General features: G+C 45.0%; 1 protein-coding gene across 5 annotated transcripts; it reads right to left on the bottom strand.

Moving 5' to 3' along the window:
- Positions 1 to 1595: 1595 nt before the first annotated feature.
- Positions 1596 to 12147, bottom strand: LOC309699420 (uncharacterized protein). Of its 5 annotated transcripts, XR_014274334.1 has the most exons (5): positions 8492 to 8535; positions 7507 to 7581; positions 5453 to 5625; positions 2719 to 4898; positions 1596 to 2409 (listed from the first exon to the last, which is right to left on the bottom strand). XR_014274334.1 is itself a non-coding variant. In XM_082522434.1 (4 exons), the coding sequence occupies exons 1-4, from the start codon at positions 11842 to 11844 to the stop codon at positions 4801 to 4803; spliced, it is 414 nt and encodes a 137-aa protein (XP_082378560.1). In that variant the 5' UTR covers positions 11845 to 12147; the 3' UTR covers positions 1596 to 4800. The 5 variants fall into 5 exon arrangements, 1 of the variants encoding a protein (XP_082378560.1); XR_014274333.1 differs by having other exon boundaries at positions 1596 to 4898; XM_082522434.1 differs by lacking the exon at positions 8492 to 8535 and adding an exon at positions 11777 to 12147 and having other exon boundaries at positions 1596 to 4898.
- Between the last annotated feature and the right edge of the window lie 2204 nt (positions 12148 to 14351).

Raw genomic sequence — 14351 nt, 5'->3', positions numbered from 1 at the left:
GGTTGGACTCTCATCTTCAGAACTGCTGTAGTTCATCAGTAAGATGTAGGAAACACTGGTCAGAGATTTTGGTCGATATCAACATGAGAGAACCAAACAGCTGCTGCAGATGTGCGTCCATGGTGAGAAGCTCCCCTTCCATCACATCCCAAAGGAGCTCTGCTGGACTGAGATCTGTGATTGTGGAGGTCATTTGAGTACGATTACCTCGTCGTCTTGTTCAAGAAACCACTTGGAGATGATTTAATCTGTGTGCGTTATCCTGTAGTAAGCAGCTATCAGACGATGATACTTTGATTGTATATAGGGTTTATCTGAGTTAGTGCTACAGGGATGTTCACAAGGACGAACTGCTGCTGACACTGTTTCGCTAGAAGCAGCCCCACATCAGCACCACATTAGTGGAAAAGAGGTCCAAAAGACTCAGTGTTACTGCACATGTATCATAGTTTAAGTCAACAAAGCACAACATCAAATGTAACTTGTGTTGGAAAGTTGTGTCAAAAAGCTTCAATGTCATGAACGTGAGAGGACGTGGACGAACAAAGGACGAGCTCGTATTGAGGCAGATTGAACCCAAAACAAAGTCAGAAACAAAGGAGACTCAGAAGATGGGAATTATACACAGGAAACCACACAACAACTACACCAGGAACAACAGCACAGTACGGCATTACAAAGGCAAACAGAGGCTTTTAATAGACACGAGGTTAAGAGGAAAGTTGGAAACAGGAGGGAAACCAAAGACATCTGAACACAATCAAGGTAAACGAGAGAATGCATAGGAATCTAAGCGAAACGGCAACACTGAGTGAACCTGACATAGGATAAAAAGATGAAGGGAGACACAAGGAATCAATCCAATACAAACAGAAGCTGGAACTAAGAACTAAAGCCTGAAAATACCAATGAAATATATGAAGATAAAGTAATGCATGAAATAAGAATCAAACAGAATAGTTATAAAAGTCCAGAAATTCAAAACCATGGGACCAAGGCCCAGGAGCACGACACAGAAGGCAGAGTTATTAATAATAATGCAAACCACAAGTTCCCAAATTACTTTCTTTAATAAATAATTGATTGTTCGCTTTATTAACTCAGTGAAAGTTGGGAAATTTGCCCTGAAGCTCTGCTCATATATTCAGAGCTGAATGCTTCCTTGTTGTTTTAGCTTAACAGTAAAAAACTTTCAAAGTTTAACACAATTGTTTACTCTCGCTGAAAACTGGGAAAATATCAAATACTGACATTTAAAAAGCTTTTACTGGAGATTTTTTAATTGTTGATTAAACCATGATTTATCACACATTAAAAATATCTGAAATTTTCATTTTTTGTCATTTAGCTAATTGAAGAAGTGCTCTCAGAAAGTGCGGGCCAAACAGCGGCATAGTTTTCAGTGTTAAAACAAGTGATTTGGGGGAAGTGAAAAAGGAGATGCAATTCCTCTAATGACCACTGGAGGCTCCAAAAGTAAGTCAAACTCTGCGTTATCAGAGTTCAAGCAGAAACAAACACGATTCATAACAACCTTTACTGGGCTGAATGTCTTATAATTCAACTGTGGGGTGTGGCCTCTGTAACGCTTCACTTCAGCTAACTGCAGTGACTGAACCTGATGGAGCCTCTGAGGCATTTAAATACAGTTATCTAAGTAAGGATGTGGCTCCTACTTTAGTTTTTGGTTTTTTTGTGTCCAGTTTGGATCTTTACCATCAGAATTGTTGTCTTAAGGCCAAGAAAGATGCCAAGCGGATTTATTTTACCAAGTGGATCATCATGGCCTTGCCATATTGGTCCATTTGATTGACCTTTATTATAATTATGAATTTATTTTATTTTCAGTTGCTACAAACGGGACAAACATGACTGGGGGATAGGACAGGGAGAAAGAATGAAAGAAAGAGAGGGAGAGAAAGAAAACCAAAGGGGAGAAGAGACGGTGAGAAGGGGGGGAAGAAAGAAAGAAAAACAAAACAAACACCTGGGTCACCTGTATGGAGAAAAAAAAACAGAAGAGAAAGCAAACAACAAAGAGCAACATAATAAAAAAAACGGCCCCATCACAATAAACTAGCTAGCAGTAGATATCAGTAGATACTGAATAATAAACGATATTGTGCAGCACGCAAGATAGACAGCGCACAATGTGCTTTGAGGCAGCAGCCAAGAAAGCTGTAGTCCGCGTCTGTGAATACCCATGTGTACACCTGTGTGCATACCTGTGTGGATCAGCATGCTTGCATTCCAAAGGTTTCTCCATGTAATGATCTGCTAGGGAGTGTGGGGGGGCCACAGCCCCGTCCTCCAGGGTATGAAGCAGGTATGGAGGAGATCCAGGCCCCAGATATCCAGAGGCCCCAGAGTACGAGGACCCGAGGAGGACCACAAAAACAGGGGCTCCTACTAACAGAGAAAAAAGTCTGTGCTGGTAAAATTCTTGGATTTTTAAAAAATAGATGCATGCTGTTTGGATGCAGTAATTAGCAGGCATCCAAAGAACACCCAGGCTATAAAACCCAATGCCGACACAGCAGCTACCAACACCTTTTCTATACTGCAGAGTAACACTAACCACGCTAACCACTGAGAACCCAAACTAGACTCCCGTTCCTCCAAGACTTTTAGAGGTGATTTTGTTTGCACGGTGAACCGATTTCAATGCAGCGGGTATAAAACGCATCTGATCACCAAATGTAATAATAGGATGGATACCATGAGGTCAGAGGTCACATGCAGAGAGCTTCTAGAAACTTGCTTGTCCAGCTGGAGGGCACCAAGCATGGCTGTTGATTCGGGAGCTTGTTAGCACTTTCTCATGTGAAGAACTGCTGGATGACCTTGGTGGAGAGGGAATACAAGTTTGTTTGATGTTTCTGTCTGTGAGGACGGCTAATGAGTTCACGAACAGGACTGTGTGTGTGTGTGTGTGTGTGTGTGTGTGTGTGTGTGTGTGTTTCTAAAGCCATCACAGTGAGGAAATCGTGAGGCCAGTCCTTACAACATCAAAGGGGGTCGCTGCAGGGCTCAGAGTAGGCTTTAGAGTTTGGGCTCGTCCTCACAAAGATAGAAGTACAAGCGTGTGTGTGTGTGTGTGTGTTTTAGCAGTGCTTCTAGTTTCAGCTCCACCTTATTTATTATTTGCACACACACACACACTCTAAGCAGTTTTTATATCCTACACACACGCTTAAACGGACTCTCTCTCCATCACTCTATGACTCTCGCTCTATTAACACACAGTTGCAGCTCCGACTGTACGAGCCAATCACAGCGTGAACACACTGAGCACAGGTGAGCGGCGGTTTGACGGCGTGCTTGGATGAAGTCCTGCGTTTACAGTCTCAGAGAAGTGAGTGAGTACTGTCACAGATTACATGAGTGTGTGTGGGAAGCTGTGGTGTCGGATGTTTTTAGAAAGTCTCAGCTTCATGACAAACATCTAACATTTCCATGAGATGCTTTTCCGTGTGAAGCAGGACGGTGCTGACAGTACCGTCCTGCAGCTGCTGTAGACGAGCACTCAAAGTCCTTCAAAAATAAAATCTAAATTCACACTTTTATTTTGTGCCTTTAAGCACTGAAACTATCACAGACGCTCTTTATGGATGCATCAGTGTCTCTCTGCAGGACGCTTCGACATGCTGAGTGGAGAAGCCGGGGATTGAACCACTGACCTTCCAATTAACAGAAGACCTGCTGTACCTGAGCCGCCTCCCAGCGTTCCTGGGACTTTTTTATTCCTGGAAGGTTTCGAGGGGATCTCGAGTGTTTCCTCAGCCCCTCGTTGGTGTGCAGTTCCACCAACATGAGGCTAATCAGCACACTGATGTGGCCACGGCTGCTTCCCACACATGACGTTATAAAGACGTTAAAGCGGGCTGCATCGCGGCGGTCTCTGTCTCGTGTTTTCATGTCAGAGCTGCAGGTCAAAGCAGCGACAGCAGGCGGGATGAAGCTGCGCCTCGCTTACAGGCAGCAGCTTCCTGCGGAGGTGTGGGCGGATTTATTCATGCTTTCGAACGCAGCCGCTGTAAAACAATCAGAAAATGACCTTTACATCTCTGATTCACTTTGTTTTCACTCCCTCTCTTCAGGCATGCCCTCGGTGTACCTTATCGGCGATTGGTTCAACTCGGAGAGCATAAACACAACAAATGTCACCTTAAAAAATCCCAGAAACCTCGTAGAAGACCGACGAGGAAGCGCAGGGACTGCTTTCGCTCCTGAAAACGGCCTGAAAGATGCCGTTCGGGGAGCATCTCACACAAAAAGCTACAGGCCGCCTAAAACTGCCTCACAGTGGAAGATGACCACGGCGCGACCGCAAAGTCTGCGCATGTAGCTGCTGGAGGAGAGACAGTAAATGTTAAAATAAAGAAGAAATCCAGCTTTCAAAGCGCCTCACACACAGACAACATGCATGTCCAGCTTCGTGGGGGAGGAAGACGAAGAAGACGAGGGAGGGAGAGAGACTTTCACAAACCTCCTCCCCCCCGGGACATCCCGGCATCTGACAAGAGTGTGTGTGTGTGTGTGTGTGTGTGTGTGTGTGTGTGTGTGTGTGTGTGTGTGTGAGGGAGAGAGAGCGAAAGTGAGAGTAAGTGAGTAAGTGTGTGTTCGTGTTGTGAGATTGAGAAAAATGGAAGCGTTAATGTGTGTGTGGGCAAAAAGAAGAAGAATGTGAAAATGAGAAATGTGTGAATATGTGTGTGAAACAAATGCAAAGTGTGACTCTGTGTGCGAGTGTGTGTGTGTGTGAGAAGAGGGGAAAACGTGTAAATATGTAGACGACAGTTAATGTGAACGTGCGACAGAACGCGAGCGTGTCCTCTCTGCTCTCTTCCAGCTGTTGTTTCTTCTTTTTCTCTCAGCGGAGGAAGAACAAAACTCTCCTGCAGCAAATGAAAAAACAAAAAGCGGCATCAAAAACATAAATTTATCTCGTTTCTTTCTTCCCAAACGCACCCACACTGTCAGCTGGAAACCAAAAAGTTTGGCTGGAGCCAGATGGTGTGCAACGTTAGGAGACAATAAAAAATTCTAATACACAAAAAACATTTTGTTAATCAAACAAACGTCCTAAACTGTCTGTGATTTTCACACTTTCTGCTCTTATTTCTTTACAGATAATCATATTTTATTATATGATACAAAATCAAAGCCTCAGCAGACCCTACATTAATCATCAAGTCACAAAGTGGAAGAGAGGTCCTCTTGAATTTTTAAGTGTTCGACATTGTTGAAGTGTTTAAATACAGAAAAGTAGGACGTGGTTCTTCATGTGAGGAGAGCAGAAACGTGGCTGAGGTGACGCGTTACCCGCCGAGGACCAAACAAGGTAACAGAGACAACGCGGCAAAGAGGAGGGGACAGCGAAATGACCGAGACCCAGGTGAGGTCGGTGGACGCAGGTGAGAACAATCAAGAAACGGGAAGTAAAACTAGCCTGAAGTTTGAAGGCAGCTGGACTTCCTTTGTTTGCGTTGTTGACGATGCTTCTTCAGGTGTAGCAGCTGATGGGAGTCGCAGGTATTTAACCTCTTAGAGGCGGTCCTGAGAGTCGTTGACCCACCTCGTCGTCTCCAAAGGTTCAAAACCAGCACGAAAACAGAAAACCACCTTAGAAAAACCAGAACAAAACAGAGACTCCTGATATCAGAATCAACACTGGAATAACAGAAAATCCTAAAATCAGATTTATTCACAACAAACTCAAAACCAACACAGGAGGATGATGGGAATGGAGAAGTTTTAACCTTAAACATCCAGCTCACCAACATTAGCCGTTAGCCCACATTTCAGCCTAAACAAGAATAGTTCTCACACTGGGAGTTATCGTCTCTCATATCGTTTCATCCATTTGGTTTTTCCAAACAGCGAGAGAGTCCACATACAGTGAACCTAACTGAGCCCTAAACAGGTAACTGGTGATCACAAAGTTCAGAACTCAGAGCGTCTCATGCCGACATTGTTTCTTTTACCGTTTTCACGTGGCATAGCGAGCTTTACCAACACCAGACAGAGCCCTTCAGGTACGCAGGGGACTGTCGCCTGTTGGAGCTACAGGTGAGAAAGCAGATCTCTGACCGTCATCACGTTCAGGGTGAACCTCTCTCTAACTCACCTGTGAGGCTTGAAGTTGAGGCACCACGGCTAACGTATGGTTTTAAAATCCTGGTGAGGACGCTCTGCTCGAGGCTCCAGAGCAGGACTTCACTAACTAACGGGTAACATGAAGGGGGCTATGTTCATTGCGTGTATGTGCTAAAATGGACCATTACAAGATTGGTGTATTTTTCAGTATTTGCTATGAGTCTCCCCGGGGAGCAAAGACTGGAAGACTAAGATGCAGCAGGTGAACATGACCACTAACATTTGCTGGAGAAGTGTAAAAGCATGAAGGCGGCACATTGTGGGAAATTGCAGCGCTTTTTAACCTTTTCAGTCCCATCATCAGTCCAAAGAAAATTTGTCCATTTGTGCTTTTAAATTCTAGTCGAGTATGTTTGGGTTAATTGGGGGAAATAATAAAAAATTAGCCACAGGACGTTAAGGACAAAATCATTTGTCCAGGGGTGCACTATTAAATCTGATTTATCCAGGGCTAGCGCTCCTTCAGAGGAAACATTATAAGCTCTTAAATGTTGTTTTTACTGAGTGCAGTTAAAATTTTAACGTACACGTGCGTCTTTAAAAAATTCAGCATCTTTTTAGCAGGTGAAGCAAAAGAAAGTAGAGTGTAGTTTAAAATGATTAATTTCCTTCTTCTGGTAAAGACAGATTCTCCGACACCGTCAGGTCATGGATGGAGTTTAAAAAGCACACAGAAAGGCACTCCAGAGGGTCATCAACATGGCCCAAAAAATCATTGGACATCCTCTTCCCTCCCTGAAGGACCTGTACAGCACTCGCTGTCTCAAGAGGGCACGCAGCATCCTACGGGACTGCACACACCCAGGACACCGGGTGTTTAAGCTGCTGCCGTCTGGCAGGAGGTTCAGGCTGCTGAGGTCCCGAACAAATAGACTCAAGGACAGCTTTTACAACAGGGCAATAGCCCTGATCAATGTAAATAGCTGACCTGACTGGATACCTCCCTGGACTTTTTAGGGGGAGGTAACAATGTTTAAAACGATAACAATAATATTTATATTTATAACAAGGTGCAATAATAATTAATGTGCAATAATAACAGTGTGCAATACACATACACTTATTCTTCTTTTTTATACTAAGTTAATATACTGTGTTGTGTTGTTTGTTACGTTGTGATGTGTCATATCGTGTCGTGTTGTGTTATATGTAGTGCCGACGTAGGACAGTTTTTCCAATTTCATTGTACTACTGTACTATGTATGACTGTGCAATGACAATAAAGAGTTATCTTATCTTATCTTATCTTATCTTAAAAACAGATCGGGTTGCTGTTGGGGGGGGGGGGCGTGGGCGAGCGGAGGGGTTTTGGGGAGGGTGGGGGTGTTTCCACGTCGCCTCACTCACCAGCTGCCAAAAATACTGATGTGTTCAGAGGTGTTTTTATCTGCTCGCGCTCTTCCCTCCGTCTTTCTTCGTCTCCTGAAAGAATGGGTTGAAAAGTTCAGTGTGAAATCACGTTTCCGTGAGATATGGAGCTGCAGTCGGGAATGAAAGCTGTCGTGCCCCCAAAGCTGTGAGCGTGTGTGCGTGTGTGTGTGTTCGCCTAAGTGCTTCCAGTGTATGAGTGGGTTTTTTTCGTTCTGCCTTTTAGCTCCGTATTCATGCAGAGTGTGTGTGTGTTTTCCCCTCACTGAGCCGGAGATTTTCCTGTGAATTGCTCCATTTAGGGCCTTGTGCGTGTGCATGTGTGTGCGTGTGCAGCGACGCAGATGCAGTAACACTCTGCTCCCATATGGGTGCTGACACCGGGGAGAAGGGTGGAGAGGTTTGTGGGTGAAAACGCTCCTTTGATAACTTTGGGATGATTGACGTGTCGGGAGTTCAGGTAAACCTGCACAAACACCGCAGAGGGGGCGGGGCTTCAGGGCGGAGGCTGAGTGGGATTTTTAGCGACAGGAGAAACAAATCCGAACTGGGTAGTGATGGGATTTCCGGCTCTTTTTAGAGAACCGTCTCTTTCGGTTCGACTCACTAAAAAGAGCCGGCTCTTTCGGCTCCGAACCGACTCTTCAGGTTGTTTTGTTGCTTTAATTAATTTATTATTAACAATAATATAAAATTATGCACAAAAGTTATTACTAATGTAAAAAAAAAGTGGTTTTATTTATATATGTTTATATATAAATATATGCGGTGGCCCCTAGAGACAAAACACGTACAAACTCCAAAACATATTTCTAGCGTTAACTGAACTTCCAAAACAGAGCTACTAGATCACTTAAATTACACAATTGAAAGCATGAAAGCATATGTGTATTGTTTGTGAATTTATACAAAAGCATTCATATATAGTCAAATAATAAAAATAAATAAATAAATGTTAATTTACCTGTTACTACCACACACCAAATCCGGTCGTTGGTACTTGCTGGCTTGTGTAGCCACGAGGTAACAAAAGCTCGACACTGCCCCCTAGCATCCTGGAGCACGTCTTTTGTGTTTTGTACGTGTTTTTATGTGTTTTTACGTGTTTTTATGTGTTTTTACGTGTTTTTATGTGTTTTTACGTGTTTTTATGTGTTTTTACGTGTTTTTATGTGTTTTTGAGTTTGTACGTGCTTCAGGGTTCGTACGTGATTTGAAGTTTGTATGTGCTTTGTCTGTAGGGGCCACTGTAAATATACTTTTATTTATTCACTCCACATAAAAAGTAATAAATAAATCATATAATACAAAAATCAACTATTTACATTCACGCTGTGATTCGTTAGTGGCATCAAACCCTGCAAACAATAACGCCAACAATAACGTTTAATGACGCCTGGTCCATCCATGGACTTCCCCACATTATTCCATCAGAAATCAGCAGCTGCACCCAATCATTGGTTACTTCAGTCCCATCTTTGCCCGTCTCCAGCTTGGTGTTACATCCCGGAGACTTCTCAATCACATTCCCTGCTTTATCACCCGTTTTACTTTTGTAGTTTATTAAATAAGACTTGAAGTGGGTGGCTGACCCCATAAACTGATCGGCACAGTTCGTGCTGAGGTCACAGAGCGAGGAAGTGAGCGGTTGCCGGATCGCTGGGCTGTTTCAGAGTAGGAAGCTACCTCCATATCGTAAACCACTGATGTTACAAAAAGAAGCAACTAACAGAAAAATGGGCCTGACAGGTGCAAGAGAGACATTGATGAACCTCCACCCATCATGGAGTCTCTGTAGGTGGTCAGTATTCGTGCGAACGGTGCATCAGTGCTCCAATACCAAGAGGAGCAGCCGGCGTCTGAGAAAGCATCTGCCAGCCCCACTTACCGGAATCGGATCAACGTGAGAAATGTTTCACATGTTAAATTTTAATCACTGGCACCACCTTAAAACACCTCCACAAACACACGTCTCAGCATTTGTAATGAAAACAACAAAGAAAATCCTCAGTGCATCACCGCTAACAGCCGGGCCTTTGCACCAAAGTCCCGCCCCCTGTGGCATCTCAGTGATAGAAACAGGAAATGACCCGAACCCTAACCTGTGCACGTGTTTTAAATGTCGTTTTCTTTCCTGTGAGCTCGAGGGCGGGGTCTGGAGGTGTTTGAGTTATCGGACTATGTTTCGGCTCACTGTGCAGTGCAGACGGTTCTTTATCACTGAGCTCCTCCGTGTCTACTCGTCAGACAGCTTCACGATCTCTTTGGCAGTAAGACGTGATCCACATCCACCAACCGGCTGCTTTGGATCTACCTGTGCTGGTACAGCTTTACCTGGTTTAACTTATCTGGTAAACCGATGATTCTGATTGGCTGTATGTGTGAGTGTGAATACAGTTTCCTGCTAGCCCTGTTAGCCCTGTGATGGCCTGGTGACCTGTTCAGGTGTGATTCGAGCCCTAACCCCGAACAGGATGAAGCGGTTTTAAAAATGGGTGAATAATACGTTCATAATGATCCACTGAGGAGGACACAAATTGTCCCAGAAAAAAAGGAATCAGGACCTCTTTGTCTGTCTGTAATTTCCAAATTAGTTGTTGGTCAGGTGCCAGAAATTCTGTCCTGATTCTCTCAAGGTGACATCTTTAAATATCCTCACATACTTGAATTTAACAAAAAGGAAAAATGATGAATGAATTAATCTAAGATTATTCTCCAGACTGATGAATCTGTGTTTCCGGTCTCTGAGTTGGAGCACAGCCTCAGTAACTTTGTTGCCGAGCGACGCCGATCAGCATCTTCTCGATCTGAAAACAACAAAATTAAACCTGCTTTGTTTTATGTGAAAAGTCAGACTGTATGAGCTCTCGGGTAACTCTCCTGATGCAAGATTTATGATGGGGTAAACTCTGAGATTTATCCTCTAACCGCTGCTCCAGTGGATCTGCTTAGTGCTGACCTGGTTAAGCTGTGGTTATAATGGCCAGCTCCCAGTATGAAGCCGTGGTTGTAATGGGAGGCTCCCAGTGTGGAGCGGTGTGAATGTTGGCTGCGGTTCACAAACCCGCTGCGCGCAAAGGTTAAAAAATAATAACGTGCCGCAGGATGGCTCATCGCGGGTTCTCTGGCGAGGCCCCATATCTCGTCTGATAGGAGAAACGGCCTCTCTGTTGACGAGCAGCCGCCCATTAAAGCGTGATTCACACGCCCGTTCGACTTTTCATTAAATTTCTCATATCGCACGCCCTCGATTGCCCGTCCAAGAAGAGCGAGGCAGTCGAGAAACTTGGCTGCTCCAGATAAGAAATGACTTATATACTCAGAAAGCAGCATCTTAAGTGAGGAATTTGATGTGAGCCGAATGTATGAGCGGCGCTCTTGACCCTAAACTTTAAAATGAAGTTCCATCTGGCGAAGACGACGAGGAGCAGACATGAATTTTTCAGCTTTAATTTCTCCCAGACTATTTCTGCGGCCTTTTCTCTGCCTCTGTTTGTTTCTTTTCATATCAAATCGTAACTCTGTTCTTTTGTGACGCGTGTTTCATCATTTTGTACAAACTGTGATGCTCCGTGGTTGAACAGCAGGAAGAAGCTCAAAGGGAGAGAGACCAGCGTTGTATAAAGAAAAAGAAATCTTTATACTGAGGTACGTGCTGCACAAAAAGCTTTTCAAGCCTCCAGTGTGTCTTCAAACAGCTGAATGGGGCTGAAAAATGGAAACTCGGAGAGCACGATGACCCGCGATGCCACTAACGCTCGGAGGGTCGGCTTCCAGCTGTGCAGATAACCAGATGATGAGGATGATGATGCTATTATTGTACCCTAATCTGCATGCGCCGAGTGTACTGTTTAAAATCTGTTTGACAGGTGAACGCAGTCCGAGTTAAATTCTGGTTTAAAGAGACCGAGTAACGCTGCACCACTCTTCTCGCTGCATTTTTAAAAATCCTGAACGTCCGCATTCAGAGACACCGAGACACGCTCCAGGAGAGACAACGCCCCAGACCTAAAACATCTATAAAGTTTGGAGTCGGACGTCTAAGAGTTCTTGTCTCGATTGGCAAATAGATAAATCATATCATACTGTGCACGAACAGCAGCTTCCCCAACAATACTGTGCAGGCTGGAGCAGCCAGGCATCAAACCTCCAACCCTCCAATTACTCAATGCCCCGACCGGCCGTCTGAGCCACAGCCTCTGGGACTTTTTCACGTGGTGGTCAGCTGTAGGCATCACCAGCTGCTTACCTGCCGACGGGGTCAGGGACGAGGGTCGGCCCGTGTGGTCCAGGCCCGTGGAAGAAAACCGTCACCATATTTTTCTCTCTGCAATCATGGGACAAAAATATTGTCAGTAATTCTGAGGAACACGCGTCAAAGATTTTGATCTTTTATTATCACCATGTAAGGTTTGGTTTCAGAGTAATTTTAACTGAGCGACGGGCTCGACCTCAGAGGTCTGAGGAACAGGACAAGGAGCTCAAGACCTCCTCACGCAGGAGTCATTCTTACCTTCTAACCACCACAGCAACAGCAACAGTTGGAGTAATGGCTCAACTGCTCAAGCAAGTATTTGATGACAGCAGCAACTCAGTAGATGTAGACATGATCAACACAACCTGAATGCGCAACCAGGTGCTTCAGCAGCAGAAGACCGCTCCAAGTGCCCATCCTGTCAGCTCAGACAGGAAGAATATCGGCTGCTCTGACTGTGAAATCATCTCAAACTGAACGTGATGCTGAGTTCACAACAGGCTCCATGGTCACAGATCTCAGCCCCTCAGAGCACCTTTGGGATGTGGGTTCAACATGGATGCAGCAGACACATCTGTAGCAGCTGTGTGACGCTGTCATGTCAACATGGAACAAAACCTCTGATGTTTCCTACACCTTGTTAAGTCTGCGCCATGAAGGCTAAGGAGACGTTCTGAAGGAATAACGGGTCAGACCCGGTCCTGGTGAGGTTTATCCTAGTAAGTGATCCTTTTTAAGATCAGCTGATTTGATTTTGTGTTGTTGACTTTTTAATTCTGTGCTGTTTTCTCATTTTATGCACACTGTGATTTTGACATTTAGTTTAGACATCTTTGGGTGTCTTGAAAGGTGCCTATAAATAAAATCTATTATTATTACCCAATAAAATGTCCCGTGAGTGTGAGACTTTGAAATGTCACATCTTAATGTGTCCTTTTGCCTTCCCAGCATGTAGCTAAAACAAATCCACACCCCGGGATTAGGGGTTAAATTAGGTTTAGGGTTAACTCTGATCCTCCGTAACCTTCTCAGGTTAGACTCCAGAAGAGTTTGAGACTTGCAGACTCGAAGTTCCTGAGATCTCAGTTCGATTGAGCATCGTTACTGAATCGAGGCTCTGCCGCTCACAGATGTTTAGTGGAGCCTGATAGGTCGGAGCTGTTGGCACGGTGACCTGCGCAGTATTAGATGGTTGTTAAGGGCTGTATATTTACCTGGAACACAGGAACCTGATAAACACACCTGTGGGTTTCGGCGTGTGAAAGAGTCCGGGTCGTGTAAAGGTTGCACTTGTGTGTGCAGCGACTTCCCGAGGATCCTGCTGTGAATTAAGATGCGGCAATCGTGTAAAATACAGCTGGCAAAACGAGGCCGAATCTTTACCGGCTGTGTGGCTGCCGAGGCTGACCTCTGACCTCCGTGTGGAAGATGCCCAAAAAGATTTTCTCCACAAGGATCAATAAAGCGTCTGATTGTTATTCTGCACAGAGTGTGGACCCACTGGGAGCCGAGGAGGGGGCTCCGTCCCTGCTAATAAGAGTGGAGAGATCAACACCTACCTTTGACTGCGTTTTTATTCCCGCTTCACATCCACACGGCGCCGCGTTCGGCTTCTCGAGTACAAATTACTCTTTCGGTGTCTGTGGAGGAATTTCAAAAACAAATCAAGCTGCCGTGATTCATACGTGGACTCATGTTTGCCCTTTGGATTCAGGTTCAACTGAAATAAAAAACGGATTTTTGCAGCTGTAAAATATCTCGCGGAGGCCGGCGGCTGCTGGGAACGAAGGCCTTACAATACGAGCAGGACTCTCAGAGCAGCAGTGATGCAACCGAGAAGCAGCACCCAATTACAGGCTGAACGGTAGCGTTAAAAGGCCAAATTACACAATGACGAATTGCATAAGACTTTCTGAGAATCTGAGGTCATGTGCTGCGCGCGTCCGCGTCGTAGAGCGGCCAGCGAAGACGGGCGCATTACGTAACGGCGTTCCCCCCAAGCCTTGGTTTTCCTGGCCGGTGAGGTGCCAACTCGCTTTATATTTCGAAGGACTTCAGGACTCAGACATGTGATGCTCACTGTACACCGCGGCACAGCTGGGGCAGCGCTGGAACATTTTCAAAGATACACAAGCCGCTTTAAATCCCTGGAGTTTAGGGAATGTAGACAGAGACTTCTCACAGGAGACCTCGCTGGAGCTTTTCCCCACTCTTTGGTTTTTTAAAATTCATGCCGGGAAGCTTTTCCGAGCCCGTGTTCTGTTTCTCAACAACACCTCGATTCACATTCACACACTTACACTCGATCACACCTGGGAGCTGCAGAATACACCCGGCTGCTGAGCGGCCTCGTTGGGGAAGCTGAAGGAAGCGAGGCCTCTGGAGTCCACGCTCCCTCGGCAGGTTTCGTGGCGGGGGGGCAGCTCGAGCAGCCCACCTTACCTGTGAGCTGCAGTTGTAAAGACAGAATAAAAAATAAAATCTGAATGGAAACTAACCCACAACATTCTTCACACCTCTATTTTGAGACATTAATATTTTACTTTAGTCACTTTTTACAAATATCTTG

This window comes from Aulonocara stuartgranti (genome assembly GCF_965226115.1).
Source record: "Aulonocara stuartgranti genome assembly, chromosome: 22".
Classification (NCBI taxonomy): Eukaryota; Metazoa; Chordata; class Actinopteri; order Cichliformes; family Cichlidae; genus Aulonocara; species Aulonocara stuartgranti.
Note: the sequence above shows the minus strand (reverse complement) of the source record. Positions and strands in the feature narration are given on the sequence as shown.

What these genes read in the sequence shown, in the direction of transcription:
- LOC309699420 (XM_082522434.1), bottom strand. Translation starts at nt 11,844, where the DNA reads ATGGTGACGGTTTTCTTCCACGGGCCTGGACCACACGGGCCGACCCTC. An exon ending in GTCCCTGACCCCGTCGGCAG is followed by an intron (nt 7,582 to 11,776) that starts GTAAGCAGCTGG and finishes CCATTCTTTCAG; the next exon opens with GAGACGAAGAAAGACGGAGG. An exon ending in ATCAGTATTTTTGGCAGCTG is followed by an intron (nt 5,626 to 7,506) that starts GTGAGTGAGGCG and finishes GGTTTTTCTAAG; the next exon opens with GTGGTTTTCTGTTTTCGTGC.